The following is a 14,086-nucleotide window of genomic DNA, read 5'->3' as shown; positions in this document are numbered from 1 at the left end:
GAAGTCTCATTCATCATCTTCAGGCTTCAGCCGTGCTTCTGGGAGCAATGCACGAAGCTGAAGCACGAAGCACGAAGCTGAAGCCTGAAGATGACGAATGAGACTTCGTCGAAACGTCGCCAAGACACTTCCAATTTTACGCGGGAGAAAACCCGAATAACCAAAGACCTACATACAAACACCCGCGAAAACCTCAGAAAACAAATATATATATATATATGTGTATGTACGTATGTATATATATATATAAAAGGAGCTAAGTAATGATGTGAATTTCTATATCCCCAGGCATTATCATCTGTTCCTTAGGGTGATAATACATTTCCGCTAAAAGCCTGCGAACCAAGAGATTCCTCTTGCCCAACCATCTTTCCAATATCCAGATTTTCACAGTGGGTAGGGTTTTTTTGCCTGAGCTATTCTGCATCTCGGGCTCCAAGGATCTGGCATAAGGATCCAGTTGCAGGATCAAAGGCCTCACTAGAGTTTATTGACTACTCCTACGCGCATTGCTGGGATGGGCAGGAAAACCTTCTCCATTTCTAAGTAAGAATATCATTCATTAGAAAAAGAAAAATGCAGATTCACAACCCAAGGCCTCCATTGTCATTTTGTTCCCTAAAAAGCAAGAGAGGTGTTGTCCTTCAGCATGGGGAGGAGGACAGCTGGTCATAATCGGGACACTTAAGCAGAGCCGGGTAATTACTGTTCATTTGGAGAGAGGCATCGCTGGAGATGTCAGAAGGGCTGCGTCCCCGGACCCATGCCTCGGGGTGAAGGAACTGGCCTGAGTAATCGGAGCAGTTGCTAAGACGGGGTCGGTAGAAGCCAGAGTGTGGCCGGTATATCTCTTCAGCAGTGTATCTTTTCATGAACAGGTAAACAGACATGACACCCGCACTCTGAGAAAGAGAGAGGGGGGGAGAGAGAGAGGGAGAACTAAAGCAATGCCTTGACACTTGGCCGGCCATTCTGGTGGAAGGATAGGATGCAATGCGCTATTGATCCAAGTGGACAAGGCAGCCATTGCAATGAAACACGCAGCATTCGGCATCAACAGTGCCATTTCTCACAATCTGCCATGAATAGAACTCTTCTCACTGAAAGGAGCAGATCTGTGGGAAACTTTTGCTGGTCAAACTACTTTGCGGTTCAAATATAACATCAAGTACCAATTCATTTGCTATTGACAGAAAAGCCATCAGTCACTGTCACACTGGTCCACGCTTTCGTCTGACAAAAATATTCTTTTGTGGGTCTTCTAAATCAATAAGCAATTTTGAAACCTGTGATGTCTGCAGAGATAGGCCTTTTTTGGGGGGGGGGTTCTAATTCAAGGCTTTTGGGGGTAGCTGAGAATCACAGTAACCTCACTGGATAGCTTAGAGGGAAAACACTTTAATAGGAGTCCAATTTAGAGAAGACAGAATAATTGATTTGTTCTTCTTTTTTTCTTATATGAGTTAATATTCTCGGAAACTATCTTTTCCTGCTTGCATTCAGTTTCAATTCTGTAATTTCTCTCAAGCCCTTTTAGGCAGCATAGGATTATGAGCTACACCTTCAAAAGAAGATTCCTTAAGCAACTGTTCTCCATATAAGAGGGAGGCCCAATATATTTACCAGCTTGTCTTTCTTTCAAATGATAATCACAAGGGAACAAAATCTCACTCGTTCTAACAGAGGAATCAAGCTGAAGTAATCAAGACCAGAAAACATGGTGTTCAGGAAAACTACAATGAACCGCTTAGATGGAATAGAGTTTATGTCAACTTAACAGATAAATACAGGAATTGGTCACAACTTAATTAATTTCTGGCAGTATAGAACAATCTGTTACTTTAGCTCAATTTACTGATTTGTCTATTGCCTGATCCCTCTTGTTCTACAAGCCTTCACTCAGAGAAAATGGTTTTTCTCTAGTATCGTTTTCAAATGTTTTTCCAGTATGGCTCACAAATGTGTATTGAAAATATACTTTGGAACTGAAGAGGAGTTACCTGTTATAAGCAGATAACTGAACAAACATTTAAGACAGGGCTGTGATAAGTGGACCGAGCATTCATTAGAGTTCAAAATAAATTTCTAAAAATATTTCACAGTGTGGCACATGTATGAACTTCGCAATTTTGATTCTGATGTTAGTGAGATCATAATGATAGAGTACGACTCTTTTGCATACTGTGTGGAAGGGGGGGGGAAAATCCAACAGTAATGCTAATTTACCTTATTTTGAATCAAGGAAAAAAACCACCTCTGTTGCTAAAATCAAAATGGTTTCCACAGCTATTAAAAGTCTGGAGTCTAAATTGGCCTGAGTTACACTGAATGTTAGAGTCAAGATTTAACTCTTTTATCTATTATAAATGGCAGACCTCTGACATGTAACCTCCAATACTAGAATTCTCCAGCTAGTATGGCAGTTGCTGAAAATTATGGGACTTGATGATCAGGTATAGACATCAAGATGCTCAGATGGGGGAGGACTGCTGTGATGAAATGATTTTGTTATTAATTTAAAGGAACAGCAATCAAAAAATGTCACAATGTGATTGCCAAGGTCGTTGCCAGTCCTCTTGGCCCCTCTTCCCTTCTTTGCCCCTAAATAAATATATAGAAAAGATAGCAAATGTATGTTACCAAGTTTCTGATCAGGTGACAACAATATATATTTCTCATAGCATGTCCAATGGGCTCATCTTACCTCAGTTAGGAGGAAAGAAATGGCAGAAAAACCAAATGACCAGCCATATTTGTAAGTGAAGTATGTCTCCGAATCCTTGGTTCTATTGAGCATTTCATCATTGATGGTGGAGATGTACAATACGAGCCCCACCACCAGAGATAAACCTGGGAAGCAAAAGGTTTTGGTCAAAACATACAAAAAGAAAAAAGCAACCTACCGCAGAGAGTCAAAGCAAACTTTAGGAGAAGCATAGAAAACACATGATCTCTCCAACTGCTAAAGGAGGAACCTCCTCATTCTGGTTCCTACTAGAATAGTGCATCACCACCATAGCAATATCCAGATGTGTGGACTTCAAGTCCCAGAATTCTCACTGAGGACTATGCTGGCTGTGGAACTCTGGGATTTGAAGTCCACACAACTAGAAATTGCCAAGATAGGCAAACACTGTAGAAGTATTGGAAATCACCTTCCAGATGACCATCCTGGGACTGGGGGTTAAGAGAAGTGAAGTCCACACTTACCATGGACACAAAATTAGAGAAAGATGTTGTAGGACTTGTCTCTACTCCTGGGAGTGAACAGGAATTAAAGTCTAAGAATATCTAAAGACCATAGATTTCCCAGTTTGTTTTAAGGGGGCATTTGCAAGTGTGGATAGGGAAGAGGCATTAGGCCAAAATTGCATCTGTGGTTACTGAGAAATGAGGATTTAGTGCTGAATTAAGTGACAGATTTAAATTCTTAGATACTCTTCTTCTGATCTACTTGTAGATCGGGGACTGTAAGTAAAAGCTTTTAAGCTTTGTAGCCACACTTGCTTGTTTAATACTCTGTTAATGCTATGAATAAAATATGGGCTTTCCCTCTCAGATGGAGACACGTTTCCAGAATTTTTTTTAGTTCAAGCCTCGTACATTAATTCCATTCACCATGATGTCATAGATCAAAGAAAGTTTGTCTAGAGCTACATGGAACTGAAATGTAACCAAGATTGCAACTGTGATCAAAGTACAGGCTTTTATTGCTATTTTTGCTTTAAGAACATCCTTTATAATCTGCCCTGTAAGTACATAAACAAAATGTCTCTTTATATTTTTTATAATATTTTTTTGCCTTTTAATAACTCTTTAATCCCTTGCATCGGGGTGGAGTCGGGGCAACTGAATGAAGCTGAGTGTTTACTGGCCGGATGCTCTTCCTGTTGCCAATGCAGAGTTTGCAATTGATATTTACTCATTGTACCCAGAGAGAGAAAGACCTGCCACTACCTAGGATTGAACTCACAGCCTCCTGATTGTGAGGTGAGAGCTCCACCTCTAAGCCACCGCACCACTCTATATGATTAATATATCTCCTTGATATTGCTAAGCTAAATAATCTTCCATATTGTATTTTATTTTGCCTTATGAATTTAGATCACTATTTCAAATATTTCAGTTGAAATATACTCAAAAGCAATTTCATCAGAAATATGTTATTGTTATTTTAACTAACAGCCATTGTAATGTCGTAAAGGATGTCTCATTATATATCGGCTATTGCAAGAATAAGGCAAAACTTTAACAGAGTATCTCTAAAGTATCATGGAAACATTCAATTTAATGGAAATTTTAGCTGCACTGTTTCTTTTATCTGATTTGGTTCTATTTATTTTATATTTAGAAATTTTACTTGCTGTCCATTGTTATGCATCCTTGTAATAGACTTTGGCCCTTGTGAAAAAGAGTTTCATTTACTGACTATGTGAATGATATATCACTCAGCAACAAAAATTATCTAATCTGTTTACATGCAAAATTTAAACACTTTCAAAGGAACAAACTTAAATAGGACATTTTTATCAGGTTGCTATCATAGAGTTTGTTTGACTCCCTTCTTCTGTTTTGGGGCATTCTTATAATTAACTATAATATCTGGCGTTGAAAGGATTTGGTTGACTGATTCTGTTTCTTTTCCACTCTTCTTCCAAATAACTCAGAATGACAATAATCCTAAAACTGTCTTTGTTTTATTCTTACAACCTTGCGTGGCAGTATAAGTAAGAAATAGCCTCTAGATCAAAATCATCTAATGCCAACTTTAAAAAAAAAATTACAGTCACTGACCAGAATTCTACAAGAAAACAATAAATTACAATAATGGGACAGTTTCTATTTCAAATAAAATAAGGTAACATTCAGTTGTGACTAGATCATTGAAGTGACCAGGGTCTGCCTTTTACAGATAGCATAATATACTCAAAGAAAAACTAGTAATTAAGCAACTGCACAACTATGGCACCCTGTTCCAGTGAAGAGAGGCACACTGTCATGTCACAGTACAAGGAAAAGCGAAATTCCACATATGCTAATATTTCCAAATTGTTGCCTATTCTATCTCATTTCTCAGACACCTGCTCCAAGGGATTGAATTCAAATGTACCTTCCAACAAAGGTTGTTTTGAAAAGAGAAAGAGAGAGGGGGGAGGGAGGGAGAGAGTGGGAGGGAGGGAGAAAGAGAGGGAGGGAGAGGGAAGGGAAGAAAGGGGAGGGAGGAGGGAGAGAGAGGAGAGGGGAGGGAGAGAGAGGAGAGAGAGAGAGAGAGAGAGAGAGAGGGAGGGAGGGAGAGGGAGAGGGAGAGAGATATGCCATCTTAAAACTCACCAGACAAAATGAAGAAGATTCCAGACACGAAGGCCAAGATGGTTCTATGTGGCCGGATATGCCCAATGTTGCTCAAGATGAATCCAATAAACATGAAAAAGAGACTCACCAGGGGGAACGGGGTGGCAGAACGAATCATTTCTATAAAAATCAGAAGTGAGAAAAAGTCATCGAGGGTCAAAATAAGATCACAAGTAGAAGGGATATTTTTTTGTACTTATAATTCATGAGTTTTCCAGTTTCTTTTTTCTGGTCTCTCTTTCTATGCAGTTTGTAGCAACCCTTAAATTTCAGGATCACCCCCAAGTATGTAAATATATTCTTATCTGATATTTTGGAAACAAGTGTAATGAGTGAGGCAAATGTCATGGGAAGGGATTCCCTATATCACTACAAAAATATACAGACACATGCCTATAGAACACCCACTTGTAGAAAAGATCTTTCTGCTTTGCATGAATTTTACGTTATTTCTTTTCCAAATCTGTTTCCTTGGGTTGTGTTTAATGTTAAGCTAAGGCCACAGTAAGGAAATCTCAAGATTCCATATGATTAACCCTGTAGAGACAATGTACGTGTAACCTTCTGAATTACTGAACCACTCTGTGGACAATGTGCATCAGTAGAGAACAAAGGTCCACCACCAGAAGACCTGTCAATCCAGTAGGAGGGAAGGGTCACCTCCATTATAGCTGCTGGGAGACTGAAAAAGAGGCTATGTTTGAGAGTAGTGGTAAAAGCATCAGATTTAGAGCCATTCTGTCCAGAGGTGGGTTTCAGCAGGTTCTGAACAGTTCTGGAGAACCAATAGTGGACATTTTGAGCAGTTCGGAGAACCGGTAGTAAAAATTCTGACTGGCCCCACCCTCATCTATTCTCTGCCTCCTGAGCTCCAGATGATTGGGAGGAAATGGGGATTTTGCAATAGCCTTCCCCTGCCAAGCCCACGAAGCCACGCCCACAGAACCGGTAGTAAAAAATTTTGAAACCCACCACTGATTCTGTCCTACCTCTCAGAAAGAGAGACCTTAGGGCCCTACTGCTATGGGGTAATTCCATACTGAATGGGGCAAATGATACCTTCATGGATTATTGTACATCTTCTTATATTAAGCCTCAATGGCAGCTTTATTAACCTTTCCATCCATGAAGGTGAGCTCTTCTCCCACAGGAAATTTTGGTTTCATTCATAGGCCTCCTTTTTAAATTTTCGTAACCAAATTTGTGACAGGGAGGTTTCCTTCCTTTCCATTTGCCTTTCTTCTTTTGTGGAATGGAGAAGGATTTGAAAGGAAAAGCTATCAGTATCACTTTCATCTAAGCTCTGGGTTGTCTAATGGTATCATTTTTGTCAAGGCAATCTGATTTCCTCCGGATGTTTTGGATATCAACTCCTTCAGTGGTCAGGGATGGTGGGGTTTGCAATCCAAAACACCTACAAGTCATGAGGTTGCCTACTTCGGGCTTGTTACTTGCATGATAAGTTGACTGGGATAACACTGTATGTTCTGTCCACATTATCCATTGCTTGGATTCTCTTTCCAAACTATTTCTGGTGATCGGTACCATCCTTGATGAATGATGGCATTGTTGCCATGGTCACTAGGAGAATGCCTGGCAGCATTGCTCTTAAAGCTCTTATTTGAAATAGTAACCTATTGGTTTGCTGCTTGAACAATTGTCAGCTCACACAGCAGTACATGGAAATCAACAGTGGCCCAGTGGAATGAGATAGCAAGAACAGCCGTGAAGCCCTCTCTTTTTCCTCTCTTTGCAAGCATTTAGATAAAATAGAGTTACCTTCAAAGCAAGCAACCAGAAATCAATTCAAAATGAAGCAACAATCTGGGCTTTCCTCCTTTCTCCCCCACAACCACTGATGCGACTGTTTGTTCAAGTAGTGCTGCAAAGATCTGGACAAGGACTAGATGGCACCAAAAAGTGTTTTCTTCATCAATTTGGCAGTGTCTAGTGGGGGCTAGGACGTTGATGTTGTCGATCGAAAGGTCGGCAACTCAGCGGTTCGAATCCCTAGTGCTGCCGTGTAACAGAGTGAGCTCCCGTTACTTGTCCCAGCTTCTGCCAAACTAGCAGTTTCAAAAGCACGTAAAAATGCAAGTAGAAAAAATAGGGACCACTTTTGGTGGGAAGGTAACAGCGTTCTGTGCGCCTTTGCCGTTGAGTCATGCCAGCCACATGACCATGGAAATGTCTTGGGACCATGCTGGCTCTTTGGCTTTGAAATGGAGATGAGCACCGCCCCCTAGAGTCGGCAACAACTAGCACGTATGTGCGAGGGGAACCTTTACCTTTACCTTTAGTGGCTATATGCATTTTTGCACCCCAGATTAAGATTCTTATCTCTTTTCTACATAAGGACAAATCCCTGACTCAGAAAAGAGGAAACACCTACTTAAAACATTGATAGTTGATTCAGAGGTCATCTGGACATTCATGGGCATGACATACTCTATTGTGAAACACCTCCCATGTTCTTCACCTGCAAGAGGAGAGATCTTAAGAGAAATGAATTGCTTTCTTTCACACCCAAAGACTTTATTCAAAATCAATAGCTTTAAAGGTTTTGAATCAATTGTCCTCTTCCCCAATACTGATCAATGAGTTCCTAAATTTCCAAAGATTTCAGGCTAGTCCATATGAGCAATTGTAAAAATGGCATGAGTAAATAGCAAATGTAGAGAATCGAGCTGGATTTAGTGCTTTGTAAGGGATTGTGGGATGGGGTTCTCCTGGAGAATAAAAGAAAGAATAAAAAGAGTGAAAGCTATACAGTTAATGAACGATTGAGATAACTGGGTATGTCTAACAAAGAGGACTATGGGAGATATGATAACGATCTTCCAATATTTGAGGGGCTGTCATGGAGAAGAGGGAATGGACCTCAAAGCACCCAAAGGTAGGATAAGAAGCAACTAATAGAAACTTATCAAAGAAAGACCCAACCTAGAACTAAGAAGAAATTTCTGGACTATGAGAACAATTAACCAGTGGAATGGCTTTTCTTCAGAAGTTATAGGTCCTCCATCACTGGAGATTTTCAGAAGAAACTGGACAACCATTTGTCCAGAATGGCTGGTCAAGTAGGGAGTTGGACTAGGAAACCTTCAAGATCCCTTCCAACCCTCTTATTCTCTGTTCTGTGTTCTAAGCATAGGAGGCCTTTAATTGGTTCTCTGTCCCATCAGAGTCCTAAACTATATTATTTCCCTCTACACCTGCAAACAAATCTATACGTAAATTTACTCTGAAGAAAAGTCCTACAGTGGTCCCAACCAGAGCTTTCCTTAAGAGTGCCAAATGCAGGCATGAGCCTCCTGTCCACATCAGAACTCTAGAGGAAGCCAAATAATTAAACTCTCTCCTTTCCATAAAAGTTCTAATCCAGATAAACCCCTTAAATCTGCTCCTTACTTTTAAAAAGCAATTCACACATCCGTCCAAGTGCCAACCGCACATATCGTGTCTTCAAAAATTGGCCACTTAAACACAGGGCTTGCAAAACAACACGAGCAAAAGAAGATGATTTATATGTACTTAGACATTTTTCTGATTCATGTTAGTTCTGGGACTTTGCCATTTATTATCGTTTCATCTTTCTAATGACAGATAGTAAATGCAAGGCTTCCTTGTTCTTCTTGGGTTTCTAGCTCGACTACGGACAATTAGCTCTTGAAAGGTCCCTGAATGCCGTTCACTTAGCCAGGCAACTCATTGAGTCTAGACTGTGGTATCCCTACCATTCATTATAGAACTGGCACTCTTAAGATAGCAAAAGTCTAGAGAAGATTGAAAATCTTATTACACAGGAATGTGGTAATGATCCTGGTGTTCTTATTAGGAGTTGTTCCCTCGTCTTTCTCTTAACTACAGATACTCCTCAATTGACAATCATTCATTTAGTCATCATCATCATCTTTTAATGACCCCATAATCCCTTGCAGGGTGGAGTCTGGGCAACTGAGTGGACCTGGCAGAGTGTTTAATGGCCGGATGCCCTTCCTGTTGCTAAGGCGGAGTTTTTGTTCAGCAGATATATTCTCATTGTGCCCAGAGAGAGAAATATCTGCCTCTATCGAGGATCAAAATCACGGCCTCTTGATTGTGAGGGGATAGTTCCACCTCTAAGCCACGGCACCACTCCACAATCATTCATTTACGGTAGTGACTGTTCAAAATTACAACACTACTGAAAAAAAGCGACTTATGACCATTTTTCATACTTGGTTGTAGCATCTCCATGGTCATGAGATCAAAATTCTGATGCTTGGTAACTGACATGTATTTATGATTAATGTCTTGGGGTCATGTGACCTCCTGACGAGCATAATCTTTGAGGAAGCCAGATTTGCTTAACAACCATTTTACTAACTTAACTGCAGTGATTCATTTAACAGTGATAAGAAAAGTCTAATATGGGGCAAAACTCAATAGCTGTCTTGCTTAGCAACATAAATTTGGGCTCAACTATGGTCACAAATTACCTGTAGATGTTTCTGGATTTGTTTTTTGAACAGGTAGATTTGTATTCATATAATAATTCTGTCTGCACCTATGTACATCTACATTGGGTGTCAGATTTAATTCATTCCAAACCATTTAATGGAGAGACTTCCCTGTCTTTAAAATAAGATAGCCATTCCCTCCCCTTTAAAATACTGAAAATAAAAACAACAAAGTAATGTGGACATGCATTAAAAAAAGAGAACTATTTCATAACCATTCATATAAATTAAATAGTAGGGGAACATTAATGGAATTTCCCAATCCTTTCAATACTTTTAAGGCATGAAGAATAGAAGCATGAAGAAAACCAGATTTACTTTTGCCCAAAGCACCATACCTGCTAAAAAGCAAACCCTCCAGAGGCCAGAATGCAGAGACATCTTGATTTCGGTACTTTGGTTTTGGGGCAAGATGATCCCTTCCTCCAGATACAACCAATAGTCGGTGCTCACTGCAATCCCCAGAAATCCCAATCCACTCACAGCAAAGACACTGCTGAGCAGAGTCAGCGCTTTCCTGCCGCAGGTGCTCATTCTCCAAAGCATCGGGGTATGATGGGGCACCAGAGAATTCCTGCATGGACAAAGGCATCCGTCATCACTAACTTCAAACTCTTCACCTCTCTGGAACTACAAAATTACATCTACTCACCTTCTCTCTTATAGTCACTTTGAGCAGATACATCATACTCTTAATAAGATAAGGCTACAATCACAAAACGTCACCCAGGATGTAGATCCACCCCCCCACCCCTCCCCACCGAACCTCTTAGTTGCTGTCTAGTGGTAGTCTGAATCTTGTTAGCCCAGACGGAGTTGGCATATAAGAAGCTGAAAATCCAAGTTGTAAAGAAGAAATCTTCCTTTGACATGTCATAGAGCATTTTACTTCATTATTATGTAGTTTCTACAATCCAGTTTAGGCCACAAAGGGCTTGCCCATCAATAAACCTTCCAATTCATTGCTCCAGGATACAAATGCAATAAAATACATAAATAAAAAAACCTTAAAATAAGGGCAGACAGAGTAAAGAACTCATATAAAATCAAAAAGTCCTAAGCCAGGACTCAAGGTTTTTAAGGTCACTTTATCTGAATGAAATATCCCAGAGCTGGGAGTATAACCTGGGACAGATAAAGATATTATAGAATGTGATAGATCACCAATAAGTGTGGCAGCATGCTGTCAAACTAATGGTTACCTGGAATGTCCCTTTTTCTCTCCATCGTAACATGTCCTGTTGGCTCATCCAGTTATATCTAGTCTGCTGCTGGCAACCCACTTGGAATTGGATGCTAGCAGCAGCCATGCATCAAAAATAACAGGCTGACATTGAGAGGAAATTTTCCCCACTGTGTCATTACATTAACAGCAGGCCAGTTAAGCTGGGTGTGACATGACTAGAAGATTTTGCAAAAGATGTGGGAATAGAACGAAGGGCTAACATAAGCTCTGGCTACTACTGCTGGGAGAATGTTGGGTGCCTTGTAAATTGATGAATGTCCCATTTGAATTTGGGGCTTGTCCCACCAACCTGAGCATTATATTGAGGTTCTTCAGCAGATTTCAATCAATATGGAAAGATTTCTCTAAAAAAGGGTATTTGAAGATCCCAATCTACATGAAGATGGACAACTTTTTTCCCCCAGACTGTTCCGTGCCATGATGGAGGCCACACTGAAAAGGTGATGAGGCCATATCTAGAAAGTGAATGAAGTCAACAAAAATAGGGTGAATTTAGATAATAATCTCTTGAGCCCCAAATAATTTGAAATGGGTTGCTTCCAAGGTGTTAAATTATATATAAATGTTTAGAACAAGCGTAATAGAATTGCACTAAAATACAGGGGGGGGGGGCCAAATTCTGCCAATTTTCATCAGCAAACCTGCAATGATCCAAAAGCCACAAACTGGTGAAGGGAGGGGGGTTTCCAAGAGCAACCCAATCCTGGTCAGAATAAAGTACTATTTCAGTCATAAATTAAACTTTGCAATGGCAGATAGGGCAGTAATTAACTCAAACTAGGTCATTTTTATATAAAGGGGGAAAACCCTTGAGAAGGCAGTTGTAGAATGTAAACAAAGGAAAATGTAATACTACTGAAAATCAGAACGAAATAAATTAAAACATCAAATTTAAAAAAACTCACACACAAAAATTTCTTGACACTTCACAAACGCTTAAGAGCTCTTTCACAAGTCAAAATTTATTCCATCTGCACAGACGATAAAGTAGGTCAAAAACTTTATTTTAACACTCATTCACAACTTAAATTAAAGCTGACATCTGAAGCACAGAAGTGTCAATACAGTCATTAGAAACACACTCTCCTTCAGAATGAATGGATGTTTCAAACAACTATAACTTTGACTTGATGCTACCACGGACCATAATAATACAGCTCATGATCTCTTTGGAATTTAATCCAAAGGCCATGTCACTTAGTGCCAGTAGATCCACAGGGAAATGTTAAAAAGGAATTGGACCAATTCTAGGCCTTCTTTAGTTACCCCTTCATTTCTACCTTTCAAAAAGATGATACTCTGATAAGCGGTTCTGTAAAACAGGCTTGAACAATGGCTATAGAAAACAAAGAACCATCTGCCAACTGGAAAAAAAAAATGGGGTCATGTCTAACTAGAGGAGACATGTGATATATTTTGAGAAGAGAGGAGATATAACTGAAGGCTGCCACACAGCTTTCATGCATGAAGCTGATAAATTATGATGGCACCAAATCAATCCTCATCTTCTAGAGGTCGGAGTTTTAAAAGTCCTCAGCTTCCAAAATCCTCACACAGCAGTAACTTTTCTCTGTCAAGATGTGTGTATATTATATTATATTATATTATATTATATTATATTATATTATATTATATTATATTATATTATATTATATTATATTATATTATATTATATTATATTATATATTACATTACATTACATTACATTACATTACATTATCACTTTGTAGGACTGCCCCATCCTGAAGTAGTATACCAGACCAGGCTGCTATGGACCATGCGCACCATTGACGGTCATGCGACTTTCTGACCTCTCAGCATTCATTGGAGAGTCTTAAACACGTTTACTTAACATGCCAGTGTTCCAGACTATATAAAGCTGACCCTGATAAAAAGGAAAGTCTCACCATTAGCACTTGCAAATAAGCCAATTGTAAGTGTAGCTGCTGACTGGCTGGTGCTGTGCTATTAATTGCAAGCAGAAGATGCTGAGAATCCCACACCAACCTCTTGTTCTCCTACTGCCCCAGCAACAAAATTCAGTAGGACTTGTTCCTGAGTGCATTTATCAAACACAATTTCAAAGCCAATGTGTTGAGTACCCTTGTTTAACATTATTGGATCCATTTGCAGTGAGAACTTGGGTTTTCATAATTAAACCACTAATTCTTATCTATGCATGCTGGCAGGCAAGGCCATTTTCAACACACTTCCAGAGATAAATCAAACATGATAGCCATGTTGAGGTCATCTTGAAAGGATCCAGTACATCAGAAATGACACCCCTTCAACATCCCTCATGATTTAGTCGTGGCTCTTCATCCCTACTGAAGTGAACTGGAGGAAAACCAAAGAATACTCTATCCAGAGGACAGAGCCATCAGTTGGTCAAACGCCAGTAAATTAGCTTTCAATGATTTGTGGATTTTACTCTCAGCAACTGCCATTAAATTCAGTTCTGAGTCCTGGCACACTGAGGACATGATATACACGTACTGTACAATGTGCTAAATAAAGCACAGAAAATCTTGCCTAATGCCAAGGCTGTTCAATTCAAACTCCACTGCAACACAAGAGATGTGTTTGTTATTTTTGCACGGGGTGGGGGTGGGGGCATTTTCAGATGTTTTGGAGTGGAATTCCAGTAGCTATTTCCTTTTTCATATATTCCTTTTTAACCTTAGAGCTGTCTTTGGGTGGGGGTGTGTGGAATCAAATAACTGACATTTTCAAAATCTTATTAAGTTTACGTTGGCTGAGTGGGCACAAAAGATAATTCACAAGTGATCATATTTTCTTTCTATCAAGACAATAGCTGGGCAATGAGAGAACTTTGAATCCAAAATCTTTTTATTTAATTCTAGATACACATCTTCTTCCCGCTATTGCCTAAACAACAATGGGAGATGGGCTTAAATCCCTGCTAGAACATCACCAAAATAAGATTTCTTCCTTTGGCTACGGATTTCTATTAGCCTCCTTCAAA

At 39.6% G+C, this 14,086-nt stretch overlaps 1 protein-coding gene across 1 annotated transcript; it reads right to left on the bottom strand.

The window, feature by feature from the left end:
- Positions 1-644: 644 nt before the first annotated feature.
- On the bottom strand, positions 645-10,400 carry CACNG5 (calcium voltage-gated channel auxiliary subunit gamma 5). The gene is made up of 5 exons (XM_058173256.1): positions 10,193-10,400; positions 7,745-7,831; positions 5,332-5,472; positions 2,705-2,850; positions 645-902 (listed from the first exon to the last, which is right to left on the bottom strand). Exons 1-5 carry the CDS (start codon positions 10,398-10,400, stop codon positions 645-647), a joined length of 840 nt encoding a protein of 279 aa, XP_058029239.1.
- Positions 10,401-14,086: the final 3,686 nt, after the last annotated feature.

This window comes from Ahaetulla prasina, chromosome 2 (assembly GCF_028640845.1).
Source record: "Ahaetulla prasina isolate Xishuangbanna chromosome 2, ASM2864084v1, whole genome shotgun sequence".
Lineage (NCBI taxonomy): Eukaryota > Metazoa > Chordata > Lepidosauria > Squamata > Colubridae > Ahaetulla > Ahaetulla prasina.
The sequence above is the reverse complement of the archived record's forward strand: the minus strand, read 5'-3'. Positions and strand labels throughout refer to the sequence as shown.